The following is a 15,533-nucleotide window of genomic DNA, read 5'->3' on the forward strand; positions in this document are numbered from 1 at the left end:
GCCCGTTCCAGGGCATCCACAATTTTTCTCGCATCGTCTGCGCCCCTCTGCTTCCAGGCTCCAGTTGCGACCGCCCGAGGGTCCGCGCCTGGCCTCGGGCGCCCTGGCCGCGGGCCCTGTCGCGCCCCCTCGCCGCCCGTTGCGGCTTACCCAGCCACTCCCTCATGTCCCAGAGCGGACGTCCAAACGGAACCCCTTTCTCCAAAGACATTAGCCCTTGTCCTCGTCCCTAGTCCGCCCCTCCAAACCAGCTCCCCCTTCCCCTCACCCACCCCACCCTTCCACCCAGCCCTCTGGCCTGCCGCCCCGCCCACCGCCTGGAGGGCACGAGACTAGGGTAGTGCGCACGCGCAGGCCGCGCCAGGCCGTTAGAAGGCGCGGCCCAGAGGGGCGGCGGGCGGGAGTCAGCCAGCCTGGGGCGTGGGCTGACGCGACAATAGATCTCTGCGATCCTAGAGCCCCCCCCCGGCCCCCGACTCCATTCTCCAAGCTGTGGGCTGTTCCCGGCCCTCTCAGTGCCGCGCTGCCCCTTAAAAGCTGGGGCCCAGGCACAGGAACGACAGGCGTTGCAGCCAATGGCGTCCCGCACGGTAAACCTGCTACCCAATCAAAAGGCGCAGCTGCGAGGGAACGGCGTGGAACCACGCCCGGCTCCAGGTGACTCCTTGGTAGGGAGGGGAGAGTGCCTCTGTCAGCTGATAGGATCCCCACTGGGTCCGTTCCTCGGGGCGATTTACCGGGGACCAACCTACGGGAGCGCGCGGGCAGTAACCCGCCGCGGAATTCTTGTGTGCTGTAGTCGAGAACGAGAGTGATGGAGGAGCACCTAGAGGCTGGGAAGGAGAGCAAGGTACAGAAAGGATGCAAACACCCTCCCAACCTTCACCTCACTCCATGATACCCAGTGAAGCCCAATCAGGGAATGGTGTGTGTGTGTGTGTGTGTGTGTGTGTGTGTGTGTGTGTGTGTGTGTGTGTGTGTGTGTGTGTGTGTGTGTGTGTGTGTGTGTGTGTGTGTGTGTGTGTGTGTGTGTGTGTGTGTGTGTGTTCGTGCCCACGCATGAGCTAGAGAAAGGCGAGACCTGAGCAAGGGGGTGGGGCGCTTCCGTGGCATCAGCATGGGGGCTGGTGAGGATGTCAAAGGAGGCAGGGTTTACCGTGGCCCCGACAGATGCAAAAGGACCCGTCACTCTTACTCATCCCCTTCCCAGGACCGACTCATGCTGGTTTGATGGGGAAGAAGGAAGGATGTTAGGGATTGAGAAGGGGCTGGAGTACCCTCCTCCTTTCCCAAGGTGGGGGAATACTGTTCAGCACTAATGGCTTCACTTGTGTATCTATGTTCATGTAATCATGAGACCATTCATTCTTTCCTCTTGACTTCATTCAACAAATAGTTTCTGAGCATCCTTGTGCCAAGGATGGTTAGGGGTGGGGCATACAGAGGTGCACACTTTTAGGGGTAGGAGGAATGTGCCTAGTGGACTGTGACTGAGGATAAGGATGGAGCAGCTGTGGTTCATCTTTGAAGTCCCATCTCCCTCAAGCAGTTACCAAGCAGGAAGGAGACAGGGGACTTGGGGGCCTATTGCACCAATGAGCCAGACTTTGGGGGTGGGGGGCAGTTGGACAGAGGCAGAGCCTGCCATGGGGGTGTCGGAGAAGCCAAGAAGTGAGGAATGGGGATCAGTGGAATTTGAAGAAGTGAGAGGGGTGAGAGACCAAAGTATGGAACAGAAAGCATCTGTTTCAGTGTTTATCTATGTTCATATTCATGGTTAAATTAGTTAACACAGGGACTTCCATGGCGGTCCAGTGGTTAAGACTTTGGCTTCCAATGCAGGGGGTGCAGGTTCTATCCCTGGTGGGGGAGCTAAGATCACACATGCGTTGTGGTCAAAAATCCAAAACATAAAGCAGAAGCAATAATGTAACAAATTCAATAAAGACTTTAAAAATGGTCCACATCAAAAAAAATCTTTAAAAAAATTAGTTAATATATATAAAATGCTTAGACCAATGCCTGGCATATAAGTAGAGCAAATATAAGTGTTAGCTATTATATTACTATTACTGTTACCAGTAATAGTGGATGCTATGTGTTCTAAGGATATACTGGGCTGTCAAACTCATGGGTGCACCCCTAACCTTTGTAGATGCCAGACTCTTTGAAAATCTGTTATTAGACCATGTCCTCCAGAGTAATCATTGGCTTCTTCAAAATTCTCCTATAAATATAGAGAAATGAAAAGAGTAATAAATGAATATGTAAGTAAAAATATAACAGAGAAAATGAAATAACATAAAATACTTGAGTAATCTAACAGAAATCAAGAAAGAAAGAATAAAGCAACTATACTCCAATAAAAATTTATTTTAAAAAAAAGAAAGAAAGAATAAAGGAACAAAAAACAGATGAGATGAAGAGAAAACAAAAAGTAAGATGGCAGGTTTATAGCCTACTATATCAGTAATTACAATAAGAATGAATGGAACAAAAAGTACAGTTAAAAAACAAACATCTGGGCTTCCCTGGTGGCGCAGTGGTTAAGAATATGCCTGCCAGGGCTTCCCTGGTGGCGCAGTGGTTGAGAGTCTGCCTGCCGATGCAGGAGACACAGGTTCGTGCCCCGGTCTGGGAAGATGCCACATGCCGCGGAGCGGCTGGGCCCGTGAGCCGTGGCCGCTGAGCCTGTGCGTCCGGAGCCTGTGCTCCGCAACGGGAGAGGCCACAACAGTGAGAGGCCCACGTACCGCAAACCAAACAAACAAACAAAAAAAACCTGCTATAAGGACATAGAAATATTGAAAAACTGATGGAATATGTACACTATGAACACACTAACCAAAAGAAAGCTGGTGTGGCTTTATCAATTTCAGGCTGGAAGACAAGAAAGAAGTATTACTAGAAATAAAGAGGAACATTTTATAATGATTAAAGAGTCAATTCAACAGGAAAACACTCCTCAATTTTATGCACCTAATAACAGTTTCAAAATATGCAAAATAAAAAATTACATATGCCGCAGAGCAGCTAAGCCCGTGCGCCACAACTACTGAGCCTGCACTCTAGAGCCTGCGAGCCACAACTACTGAGGCCTGCACACCACAACGAAGAGTAGCCCCCGCTCGCCACAACCAGAGAAAAACCGCACACAGCAACCAAGACCCAACGCAGCCAAAAATAAACAAATAAATAAATTTATATATATATAAAATTACTGAGAAAAATTAAAGAAGACCTAAATCACTGGAAAGATATTCCATGTTCATAGACTGGAAGATTCAATATTGTAAAAACGTCTGTCCTTCTCAATTTGATCTATAGATTCAATGTAATCTCAATCAAATCCCAGAAAGTTCTTTGGGGGTAGAAAATAACAAGCTGATTCTAAAATTTATGTGGAAATGCAAAGGATCTACAATAGCCAAAATGATTTTGAAAAAGAACAAAGTTAATTCTACCTGATTTCAACGTTGCCTGTCAATTACAGTAATCAAGAGAGTGTGATATTATCAAAAATACAGATATATAGATCAGTGGAACAGAACAGAGAATACAGAACTGATCACACTTATGAGGTCAATTGATTTTCTACCAAAACAAATCAATAGTGAAAAAATAGTGTTTTTAAACAAATAGTGGTAAAATCACTGGCTATTTATAGGGCAAAATTGAATCACAACCCATACCTTACACTGCATACAAGATGAATCAAATGGATCATAGACCTAAAACTGTTAATTTCTAGAAGAAAAAAATAGGAGAATATCTTCATGACCTTGGGGTAGGAGTGCTTCTTCAAGAGTACACAAACCACAAAAGATTGATATGTTGAGCTTGTAAAATTATAAGCCATTAAGAGAGTGAAAAGGCAACCCACAGAGTAGGAGATATTGGCAAAACGTAACTGACAAAGGGCTTGTCTCCAGGAGATTTAAAGAGTTCCTACAAATCAATAAGAGAAAGATGATCTGATTTTTAAAAGAGTATGGCAGGGAGGAGCAAAAGACATGAATAGGCACTTTACAAAAGAAGATATCTGAATGTCTAATAGGTACATGAAATGGTGTTCAATATCATTTCTCACCAGGGAATACAAGTTAAAGCCACTATGCACTATTTTTTTAAAAAAAGATGTATTTATTTATTTGGTGGCACTGGTCTTAGTTGTGGCACGTGGGATCTTCGTTGCCGCGCGCGGGATCTTTGTTGTGGCATGTGGGATCTTTTTTTTTTTAGTTGCGGCATGTGGGATCTTTCAGTTGTGGTATGCGGGATCTAGTTCCCTGACCAGGGATTGAACCCGGGCCCCCTGCATTGGGAGCATGGAGTCTTAACCACTGGACCACCAGGGAAGTCCCCACAATGCGGTATTACTGTACCTCCACCAGTAAGGCTAAAATTAAAAGGACTAACAGTTCTAAGTATTGGCAAGGATGTGGTGCAACTGGAACTTTCATTCAACGCTGGAGGGAGTGTGAATTAGTACAGTCACCTTGGAAAACTGTTTGGCAGTATCTATGAAAGCGTTTTAAACACATGCCTACCCTCTGATGAAGCCATTCTCGTACCCAACAGAAATGAGTACTTAGGTCCCTCAAAAGATATATGCAAGAATATTCATGGCAGCTTTATTCATAATAGCCCCAAACTTGAAATAATCCAAAAGACCACCAACAGTAGAATGGATAAACTACGATACGGTCATATGATGGAACACTACACAGCAATGAAAAAGAAACACTGCACTCAATGACATAGATGGGTCTCACTAAAGAACATGGACACAAAATAGTATATACTGTGTAACTGCATTGATATGAGGCTCAAGGCCAGGTAAAATTAATCTATGGTGCTAGAAGTCTAGGAGTGGCCCCACAGTGTCCCAAATAAGTGCCAAAGCCTGTGAGAGGAGAGAGGGAGGCGTCTGGGTGTGAGAGGTGGGCAGGTGTCAGTTTATATACTGGTGAGTAGTACTTGAAGGGAGAGTGGCTTCTGAGCCTCTGCCTCTCTCCCTAGTACCTCTTGGCACAATGGTGTGGACATAGCAGGTGTTCACTAAATGCTTGTTGAGATAGCTCAGTGTAAGGATGAACTAGTAACTTGGTGCCTCAGGGATCTTTTCACTTAGAGAAAAAATACAAGTGCTTGGCCTCCAAGTCAGTGCCTCTTGGTACCAAACGTAGTGAATGGAATGGTCTCAGGAGCCCCTCAAAAGGGGTGGGACCATCTTATCCAGCTCACTTTACACCTGGTGAAAGGTACCTGAGGTAACCAGCTGAGAAGGGGTGGGCCGGTAACTGAGGAAGTGCATGGGGTTTGGAACCGAGAAACTGTTCAAATCTGGCCCTGCTGCTTTGCACCTGTGTGATCTCAGCCAAGTTATTTCACCTCTCTGGTGGTCACAGCTTCCAGGCCTATCAAACAGGGAGAGTTCTGCCTACTTCAGAGGATGGCAGGGTGGGAAAGTGTCATTGTGAATCCCTGAGCAGTGACTTATCAGGATCCCTCGGGGGGTGGGGGGGAACAGCCGGCGACCCCAGGGCGTGGTGGGAGTAATGCTGCTGAGGTGGGCTCTGCAGGAGGACCAGAAGCCTGCGGCGAGGATGGGCGGGGGCGTGGTCAGTCATGTCAGGGACCTCCCTTCCCCCACAGCCCTCCTCCATGTCCCCGGACCTGCAGGGAGACAGCTCCTTACAGGTGGAGATCTCTGATGCCGTCAGCGAGCGGGACAAGGTGAAATTCACTGTTCAAACCAAGGTGAGGCTGCGCCGGAGCAGGGGGGGTTCAGATGGCTGCTTCAGGAGCCCGGCGCGCGGATGCCCGCGTAGCCTCTGGGCCCGGCTCCTCAGCCTGGCTCTTGGCCCCTGGCCCTCTGAGAAAGAGGGCATCTTGTCTAGTCTCGTACAGCCTTTGCCTGCCTAAGGCCCCAAGTACTACCATCCCCTGTCCACCCTCCTGAGGGTAGTCATGGACGTGTGAGCCCCAACTTGGGCCTCCCCTGGGATGTGGGATTGGGGAGGCCCAAAAGTGGGTGCCCAGGAAGCTTGGTGGGTGTAGGGTTTGGGCAGGGGAGGAAAGACACCTCAGCTAGGTTCCCTGGCTTCCAGAGCTGCGTCCCTCACTTCGCCCGGACCGAGTTCTCAGTCGTGCGACATCATGAGGAGTTCATCTGGCTACACAACGCCTACGTGGAAAACGAGGAGTACGCCGGTCTCATTGTGAGGAGGGGCCGGCCTGGGCACCGGGGGGCGGCCGGGAGGCTGGGCCAGGCTTCGGGGCGCGGGTGACGGCCTTCTCAACGATGAGAGGACTTCCAGCCCTGTCCCTCCTTGGAGCAGATCCCCCCAGCCCCTCCAAGGCCAGACTTTGAGGCTTCAAGGGAAAAACTGCAGAAGTTGGGTGAGGGAGACAGCTCTATCACGCGGGAAGAGTTTGCCAAAATGAAGGAGGAGCTGGAAGCGTGAGTGCCGCCTCCCGTTCCTGTCTGTGACAAAGCCCCAGCCCAGCCTCTCCTGACAGCCCCAGGGTTTCTCCCCTGACTGTCCCCCGTGGACGCTTAGGACCCTGCTCCTCGCTCCAGGCCTGCCGAGGGGGAAGGGGGCAGGAGGGGGGAAGGAGCCAGGGAGGGCCCGCGAGCTGCCTGCCATCCTCTGCAGGGAGTATCTGGCCATCTTTAAGAAGACAGTTGCGATGCATGAAGTCTTTCTGCAGCGCCTGGCGGCCCACCCCACCCTGCGTCGAGATCACAACTTCTTTGTCTTTTTGGAATATGGCCAGGATGTGAGCTGGGCCACAGAGCTGGGGTCCCCCCAGGGGTGGGGGGCAAGGCTCTAAGTGGGCTCAGGCCTCTTATCTCACCAGCTCGGCAAGTGGTATATGACCGGGGTGGGAGGTGCAAATGCCCACCCTGACGTCACACCCTCCCCACGTGTGCCTCAGCTGAGTGTCCGAGGAAAGAACAGGAAGGAGCTCCTTGGGGGGTTTCTGAGGAATATTGTGAAGTCTGCAGATGAAGCCCTCATCACTGGCATGTCAGGGCTCAAGGTGACTTGGGGGGCCCCCTCTCTGGATTCAACCCAGGGCCTCAAGTCCCCAGCAAGGATTGAGACCCTGGGTCCCTGTGGGAGGGAAGCCACTGATGGGGCCCTGCCTAGAGGGAGATTGTGCCACGCCCGGGAGCCCGAGACTGCACTGCTCCTGGTGACTCGGTGTGAGTGGGTCCTGTCTGGCTCCCTTAGGAGGTGGATGACTTCTTCGAGCATGAGAGGACCTTCCTGCTGGAGTACCACACCCGCATCCGGGACGCCTGCCTTCGGGCAGACAGAGTCATGCACTCTCACAAGTGTACGCAGGGCCCCAGGGGCCCTGGATCCCCCCCAGTGGCCCTACTCCCCAGGGGAGAGTAGAGAGCAGGAAATGCCCTGTGTCTGTCCATGGCCACAAACACCAGGGGTGGGACTTGATGTGCAGACGAAGGGGCTCTGATAGACGGCTCTTCCCCAACAGGCCTGGCAGATGATTATATCCCTATCTCAACTGCACTGAGCAGTCTGGGAACACAAGAAGTCAACCAGCTAAAGACGTGAGGACTCCCTCTTGCTCCTCTGCCCTCTTTCTTTGCCTGTAATACTGTGTCTGTCCATGAGGGGTCACTCCATGGAAGCCTACTATCAGCTCTAGCGGGAGATGCAGAAGCTCCTCGGGCTTTGGGAGAGAAAGAGAGGGAAGGTTCACCAGGGCAGGGAAGCTTTAAGCAATCCCTAAGACCCCTGCCCTAACTCCTCCCCACCGCCTCCTAGGAGCTTCCTCAAATTGGCAGAGCTCTTTGAACGACTAAGGGTGAGTACTGCCTTCTGTGTTGAAAGGCCACCCAATGATCCTTTGCAGGGAAGAGAGTGTCCCGGGAGAGGGGAAAGCTCCAGGGTCATTTTGGATTGTTCAGTGATAACTTGGGCTCAGTGAGGCCCTGGACTCACTCTGCAGACTAGTTTAATGAAAGATGGAGTGGAGACAGGGATCCAGCCTCAAGTGTGGGTGTGTGGTGATGGGGGAGGAGGTGGGAAGTGGGCTTGGCGAGGCACTTACAAGGATGTGCCACGTGCCTCTGGCAGACTGTTCTGTGCTGCCAGCATCCTGCCCCAGACACGCTCTTCCTGAACTCCTCTCCAAGAAGGTCACCAGAGTGTGCCCGTCTTCCTAAAATGTCCGTTGGACCCCATCTCTTCCCTGCTCAGGGCCCTTCAGTGACCCTATCCCTCCTTGAAACTATCCAAGACACAAAGCCCCAAGTCCCTAGCTTGCATCTTAAGCCTGTTGTGATCTGGCCCACTGCTGCCCAAGTGCCCCACTGAACTTATGGTTCCCTGAAAACATACCAGGCTTGCACACCTGCAAAGCCTTTGGCGACGTCGTCTAAGCCCTGCTCAACCCCCAAGATCCAGATCAGATGCCACCTCCTCTGTGAAGCCTTCCCTGGCCTGCTCCCCTGAACCACAGGGCTTGACATAGCGTGGGTATCAAGTGACCCTACTTGGTATTTAGATGAACAGCAGCACTCCCAGTCCTTAGCTGCCCCCCCACCAGCTCCCTCCCCAGCCTCCACTTTCCTGATTCAGAAACTGGAGGGCCGAGTGGCTTCTGACGAGGACCTGAAGCTGTCGGACATGCTGAGGTACTACTTGCGCGACTCACAGGCAGCCAAGGTGAGAGGTGGCCCCAGAGCAGACCTCAGGGCTGGAGCCACCAGGGAGGGCGGGCAGGTAGGCAAGGGCTGTGGGCCAGGGATCCTGTGCCCCTGCCGGCCCCAGGACCTGCTGTACCGGCGGCTGCGGGCGCTGGCAGACTATGAGAACGCCAACAAGGCACTGGACAAGGCGCGCACCAGGAACCGGGAGGTGCGGACCGCTGAGAGCCACCAGCAGCTGTGCTGCCAGCGCTTTGAACGCCTCTCCGACTCAGCCAAGCAGGGTAAGCCCCACGGCCCTGGAGCCCCTGCCACTGCACTGCTGACTCTGCCGGGGTCCCCATTCCTCTCTTCTCCAGAGCTCATGGACTTCAGATCCCGCCGCGTCTCCTCCTTCCGCAAGAACCTCATCGAGCTGGCGGAGCTGGAGCTCAAACACGCTAAGGTGAGCCCTCCAGCCTCACCGAGCCTTCTTGCTGCTTTCCTGGCCTCCCACCGCTGGGCCTCTAGGCCCTTATCAAGTGTCTTGGCGCATGGGGGGTGCGGTGGAGCTCGGGGGGAGGTCAGGCTGCCAGGAGCAGCCCCAGCTGTTCAGGACCACAGTTCCCCATTTTGGATCAGGACCATTCCCTTCTGTCATTGGTAGTGAGGCCTCAATAAATGGTAGCTGTTATTGCTGAGGACAGGGGTGGGGACGGAGGGGCTACCCAAGGTGGGGTAACAGAGGGGGTAGCAGCAGATGGGAGCCATCAAGAACCTCTCCTCTGCAGGCCAGCACCCTGCTTCTCCGGAACACCCTTGTCATCCTCAAGGGGGAACCTTAGAGCCACCAGAGTGCCCCCCGACCTCCCACCCCAGCAAGATGCCTCCTTCCCCACCCCAGGAGCCACTCACCATGCCCCGTGACTTCTCGGGGCAAGGCCTACCCCTACCCCAAGGTGCCAGGCCCTGCAAGATAGGGCAGCATGGGCACCACACTTGGCCACAGGTAAGCAGAGCCCTAACCTGGGGAAACCCAGGGGCCCTGACCTCCCTCCCCAGAGGCTATGGGGCAGCCTCAACCCACCTCTGGCCCCTGAGTTCATTTGTCTCCAGCTTGTTCACAAATAAAAAGCCTGGTTCTGTAGCAAGGAGGCTTGCTTGTCCTGACTTCCCAGTTGGAGGGCCCACCAAGTACATCCTCTATCGGGGCACCATGGTAGAGACCAGATCCTGGGGGAACACGGCGGGGGACACCCCTGCAGTGTCTTCAGCCGCTTTTCAGAGTGCCAGTGGTGCTCTCTGTGGGAAGGTACAAGACCCAGAACTTGGAATCCAGGAGCAGTCTTCAAGGCGTGCCACCACCCCCATAAACCCTGGCACAGACCACGCATAAAACAAATTATAAATCCTCTACACCCATTTCCTAATCAGTAAAATGGAACTACCCCTTCCTGCCTCCCTACCAGAGATACTGGCCAGCTCCAAGGCACTAAGGAACCAGCTCTTTAACTCCAGGCTTTTTTTAGTTGATGGCAGGGGGGGGGAGGGGGCAGGGTATAAATCCTCCATCACCACCACCCCTAGGGCAACACTTCCACCTTACCTGCAGGGCAGGCGAAAACCCAAAGCACAGGGCTGGAAAAGAGCCCACAGCAATGCCAGCAAGAAGCGTGGGGCTCCAGCCAACACTCTCTTGGTTAAACACAGGAAGGTGGAGCCCAAGACACCTGGGTCTGAAGTCCTGGACTCCACCTGGCTGGCCCCACCCTGGCCCCCAGCCACATCTGCAGAAGGCCAAAGACTCAACCTGGCTTTGGACTCACAGCAGCCACTGGACCCAGCCCTTATAAATGAGTCAGCCATCCAGGGGAGAGAGCAGAGCCAAAGACCAAATACTGAAAGTGGAGAAAAAGGTCAAGAAGCAACCAGTAACTTGCAGTCTCGGGGCCCACATCTGGGCAAGACTGCACAGGGGATCACAGAATGGGCCTCACTGTCCTACTGCCCACCTGGGTCAAGGCAACAGAAGAAACCAGTTCAGGGATTAAGCCTCTCTGTTCAAGGAACCCCTGCAGCCAGTAGCAGACACACCCTGGCTCAGCTACCTTCCAGGCTGGTGCCAACTATGACGCCAGGATATAGAGAGGGAACTGTCAGAAAGGAGACTCAGCTAGTCACTGGCGCCAAATGAGGGCGTGTGGGGCTGGCTGGAAGGAGGGTTAGGGAAGAGATGCTACACATCCTCCCAGCCTACCCGCCCCCAAGGTCCCCTGGGCCCCAACCTCCAAACAAACATCCCATTAGTGAGCCTTTTTATTGTTGTGTGTTTTTTTTGTTTTTTTAATTGAGGGTCCCTTACTGGTCCTGCTTCCATGAGTGGCTGTGACCAGGGGCAAGGGGGAGGGGAACCAGGTGGCGCAGGGAGGGGTCATCTCCACAACATTCCATTTATACACAGAACTAAACAGACAAGCACAGAGTCACTATTGTGGTTAGAAGTTGGCAGCATGGGAAAAGGGAGGAACAAGGGGGGAACTGGGGTGTCGTTAAAAAAAATACAGGTCCCCCCCAAACAGGGGTTCCTGGGGGGAACTTGGTCTGTTTCAACCCAAGAGGAATCAGAAGATCAAAAGCGGTTTGGGAAGGCCAGAACCGTCAGGGATGGAGGGAAGAGGAGGAAGGTCCAGGGGGTGGGGGGGCTGTTTGGCAACTGGGGTGAAGGGACTGCCCTCCCCCTGCTGGGTTCCCCCCAGCCCCTCCGGTCTGGCAGGAAGGGGGCAGCCTGCAACCCCCACGGGCAGGTCTGGGGCTGCCAGATGCTCCAGGCAGGGGGCTGGAGGGGGCTCACAAAGGCTTGCCCTCCAGAGAGATGACGGCGCTGCCCCCCAGCTTCTCTGCCAGGGTGCAGCGGTCCTTGACCTCCTCATAGCAGTTTGCTTGCAATTCATGCTTGATCCCTGTGGAGGAGAAGGGGGAGCATCTGTGAGAGGGAGCTCTGGGGCGGGGGTGGGTGTGCTGCAGCTGGGAAGGAGCCAGCAGAACAGATGGCGGGATAAGGCTACATCCAGCAGGCAGTGAAGAGGAGACAGAGAGAGAGGGCTCTCCTCCACCATGCCGTCCACCCCACCCTGCAGCCAAGGCCTGAATGCAAGGGCTTACGGCACCACCAGCGCTGGCCCTTACCCGTCAGCTTCTTCTTGATGGCGTCCTTGGAGCTGGCGTAGATCATTTTGCTCTTAAGGGGTGCACACTCAGGGGCCCTGGAGGGAAACAGAATCAGAGAACTTACCGCAAAGCCCCCTCCTCCAAGTCTAGCAAGTGCCCTGAAGCGATACAGGACTTCCAGAAACCCCTGAGCTGGCCCCTAACATTCAAGCTTTTATCAAGTTCCTCACTGACAGGCATTTTATTACAACACCCTCCCCTGAAACGCACACCTCTGGGTTAACAAGGAGCCACAGACCTTCCTGTCCTGGGAAAGCAGGGTGGGACAGAGCTACGGCAGGTGACAGGAAAAGGTGCCTGCAGGAGAAGCTCACCAGAAGATGAACACCAGGTCCTCCTTCTTGCTCTCCTTGGTCTCATAGGTTGCGTCATAGAGGGCGTAGCGGCAGTCCTTGTCTGGCAGCATCTTGACAAAGGTGGTGTAGGGGTCGTCTACAGTCTGGCCCACATCACCTACCAGGATCTCCTTGCCCTCCTCCAAGATGATGTTCTTCTTGTCCTCGCTCAGGCAGAAGAGCACCGCCTTCTTGCGCTTCTTCACCTCCTCTGGTGTCGACGACTTACGCACCTTCATGTCGTTGAACACTTTGATGACCCCATCAGAGACAGCCACGCCAGAGGCCTAGAGGACGAGCCACACGCACCTCATAAGGAACAAGTTTCTGGGACGTGCCCTGAAGTCCCTCCTTTGCTTTCTTAGGAAATCTGTCTAGATGTCAACAAATATAGTCCTCAGCCCCAAGACATCATTAATCCCCTTCCCAAGACAAGTATCACTAGTTTCCCACCCAAGTCACTGTCAAAGGATCAGATGTGACACAACCCCAGAAAAGCCGCCACAGAAGAGACCTCTGATCACATAACTCAACACCATTCCTCCCCACTCCGACATCCTGCAGGCTAGATTAAAGACCTGTGAAAAGCAAAGTCTTGGCCAAGATGTGAACCCAGAATTAAAAGAACCTACAGACGCACGGTACTCAGTCTCAGCTTTTGCATAGTGCTGACTCAGAACTTCACAGAGAGTAGAAAGGGACCCAGACAACCAGGTCATAGTCATCTACGAGAGAACCAGGACCCACAACGCTAGAGGAGTCACCAACGGTGCTCAACAGTTCTAGCAAGCCCATCAGAACTGTTCAACGCAATTATCACACAAGGTATCCCTTTCTCTGCTGGAGTCTTCCTACACCAAAGGAAGAACAAACCCCTAATTACGGCCCTACCCGACAACTCCCTGTTCTCCGGAAAAAAATGCAAGGCCCCAAAGGTCGCTGATAGAAGTTAGCAGTCCAAACTCAAAGGCCCAAACTCAAAGAGCTCCGTGAGAGCTCTTTAAACTTCTATTCTGGGTCGTATTGGGGTCCACCCTAGCCAGGAATGGGGGTGAGACTGTCCACGGTGAAATCTGCCCCCGCTCCCGGAACTGCAGAGGAAGCCGGCCACGTGATTGAGCCGCTTCCGGAGTAGGCGGGGAAAGGAGACCGGCTAGACTCAGCCCCCTCCCCGAAAAAAACCCGTACCTAGAGGAAGCAACACCTCCAGGGCCTCAACCCTAAGGAAGCGCCCTTACCGACAAGCTTATCGCCCCCCTGCGCTGCGGGCCTGGACAAATTACCCAACCTTCGGCTCTCGCAGCCCTCGGGCCGAACACAGGGGACGGGGTGGTTTCCGGGCGGTGCCCGCCTGGGTCACTTCCCTAAACTCGGCTCCACCCTCAGGCCCCATCCTGGAAAGCCGACAGCCCCGCTGGTCCACGGCTTCGGGCCCAGCAGCTAGGCCGGACCGTGTGCGCACGCGCCGGCCGACAGCGCCGTTCCAGCGTCCGCCGGGTGTAGTCTGCGAACCCAGCTCGCCTTGTGGGCTCGCTAGCTCCCGAGCACGGCCGTGATCTCCGCGCTGTCCGCTCTGTGCTGCGCGGTGCAAGTCTCTAATCCCAGGCGCCTGCGCCCGGACCCGGACACCCCCGCATCCCCGCTAGCCGCGCCGCCCCCGCCCCTTGCGAGCATCCCTGCCACCTGCTCTCGAGACAGACCCGCCTGAGAGGGAGGGTGACGCGGAGATAGGAACAGCCCCTGGGTGGGGCGCGCGCGCCGAGACCGCTCGCGCGCTTTTCCTTCGCCGCCCCCGGGCCAGGTTTGGATGCCGCGTGCTCCCGTCGAGCGCGCCCCCGTGAGCCGACTCTCTTCGGCCCCGCCGCGGCGCGCGACACCGGCTGCTCAGCGAGGGACGGGCGCGCGCGCCCTGGACCCCTCCCCCACGGCCCTTGTCCGCGCGGGCGCAACAGCGGGGTGGGGGAGGGGAAGGGAGTCCAGGGGGCGCGCGAGCGACGTCCAAGCCGGCCCTCACCGGCGCCCGCGGGCGCGCACGCGCGTCCCGGCGCCGCCCGCCCCTCAGCACGAGACCCTCATCCCGCCCGGGGAGCTGGGGGAGGGGATGCCGACGTCGCTCCCCCGTTCCCTTTAGCGCGCGCAGATGATCGACCCGCAGCCGCCTCCCCTCCGGCGCCATGGCCTGCCGCTCACCATGTTTCCGGAAGAGAAAAGGAGATAGCAAGGAGAGCCAGAAAAGACAAGAGCCGCTGCAGCTGCTGCCGGGATCCGACTGAACGCGGCCTCTCCCGGCCCCTTCCGTTTAGTACGAGCCGCACAATGAGGGGCGGGGCGGGCTTCCGGCGCTCCCCCCGCGGGCCGACGGGAAATGAAGTCCGAGGGTCCTGCGCCGTCTTCGGGCTCGCTGGGTAACAGAGTCTTTTTCACCTGACGGCCTCCCTGCTCCACGTTGCATACTGGGAAATGTAGTTCAAAACAGCCGAGAGAGGCGGGGCTATGGCACGGAGAGCGCACCCGTTGGTCGAATTTCCCAGGAAATGCTCGGAGCTGAGCGAAGGCCTCGGCGTTGGGTAATATGACCTGAAAATGAGCCCCGACTTCGCGCTCTCTACCTCGGAGGGAAACGGTTTTCCTAAGATCCATCTTGGCACTATCTGGATCCTTTGGTCTGAAAATTTTCAGTGAGTTAGTATTTTGGTTTTCCGAATTGAAGCACCTATTCATTGGCCTGGAATCCAGCCCTAGAGCAAGGAGAATCGCCAGTATAAGGCACCTTCTATCCAATAAACATTTGTTAAGCATCCTCCATGTGTAAAGCCACTCTTGTCTACTGAGAAAAGGCCATATGCAACGTCAATAAAATAAGAGAAAAAAACGCAAGGGAAAGGCTACGAGGAAATCTTTGAAAATAGAGATTTGTACTTGTTTTTAGGGTGTTTGGCAAAATCATGAGGTAATAAGCCAAAATCATGAGACAGGGGTTTGTGCATTCAATTCAAGGATTATGTGCCTTTTACTAAACAGTGAAAAGCGGAAATAGATATTAAACCAAACTTGAGTCTCATTCTCGAGTTGGTAACCAGGCATATGGTTAATTAGTACCGGCAGAAATTGAGACAGAAACTCTGTGGGAGCATAACCTTCAAAAAAAGAAACTGGGGTGGGGGAGTCCGGGAAGATTTCTTTGGCCTCGAACAAAGGCCATGCCCTCTTTCTCTGCAGGAAGAGAAGACAGGGTCGCAAACAAGAGAATTGGGGGCGTTGATCCCATATGCAGAATAAAGGGTGTAAATGAAGAGCCAGAA

The 15,533-nt window shown here is 54.2% G+C and overlaps 2 protein-coding genes across 5 annotated transcripts; one reads left to right on the forward strand and one right to left on the reverse strand.

Annotated features, from left to right (window-relative positions):
• The first annotated feature begins 365 nt into the window (after nucleotides 1-365).
• Nucleotides 366-9,809, forward strand: SNX32 (sorting nexin 32). 4 transcript variants are annotated; one of them, XM_060019271.1, is made up of 13 exons: nucleotides 366-657; nucleotides 5,659-5,763; nucleotides 6,114-6,224; nucleotides 6,345-6,466; nucleotides 6,663-6,786; nucleotides 6,946-7,050; nucleotides 7,245-7,350; nucleotides 7,513-7,588; nucleotides 7,806-7,845; nucleotides 8,622-8,708; nucleotides 8,788-8,973; nucleotides 9,049-9,134; nucleotides 9,460-9,809. In XM_060019271.1, exons 2-13 carry the CDS (start codon nucleotides 5,668-5,670, stop codon nucleotides 9,593-9,595), a joined length of 1,275 nt encoding a protein of 424 aa, XP_059875254.1. In that variant the 5' UTR covers nucleotides 366-657; nucleotides 5,659-5,667; the 3' UTR covers nucleotides 9,596-9,809. The 4 variants fall into 4 exon arrangements, with proteins under 4 accessions (XP_059875254.1, XP_059875252.1, XP_059875253.1 ...); XM_060019270.1 differs by lacking the exon at nucleotides 366-657 and adding an exon at nucleotides 674-850; XM_060019272.1 differs by lacking the exon at nucleotides 366-657 and adding an exon at nucleotides 675-850 and having other exon boundaries at nucleotides 8,814-8,973.
• A 1,160-nt stretch (nucleotides 9,810-10,969) lies between these two features.
• On the reverse strand, nucleotides 10,970-14,886 carry CFL1 (cofilin 1). Its single transcript, XM_060019273.1, has 4 exons — nucleotides 14,422-14,886; nucleotides 12,211-12,518; nucleotides 11,855-11,931; nucleotides 10,970-11,628 (listed from the first exon to the last, which is right to left on the reverse strand). Exons 1-4 carry the CDS (start codon nucleotides 14,869-14,871, stop codon nucleotides 11,516-11,518), a joined length of 948 nt encoding a protein of 315 aa, XP_059875256.1. The 5' UTR covers nucleotides 14,872-14,886; the 3' UTR covers nucleotides 10,970-11,515.
• Nucleotides 14,887-15,533: the final 647 nt, after the last annotated feature.

This window comes from Delphinus delphis, chromosome 8 (assembly GCF_949987515.2).
Source record: "Delphinus delphis chromosome 8, mDelDel1.2, whole genome shotgun sequence".
Lineage (NCBI taxonomy): Eukaryota > Metazoa > Chordata > Mammalia > Artiodactyla > Delphinidae > Delphinus > Delphinus delphis.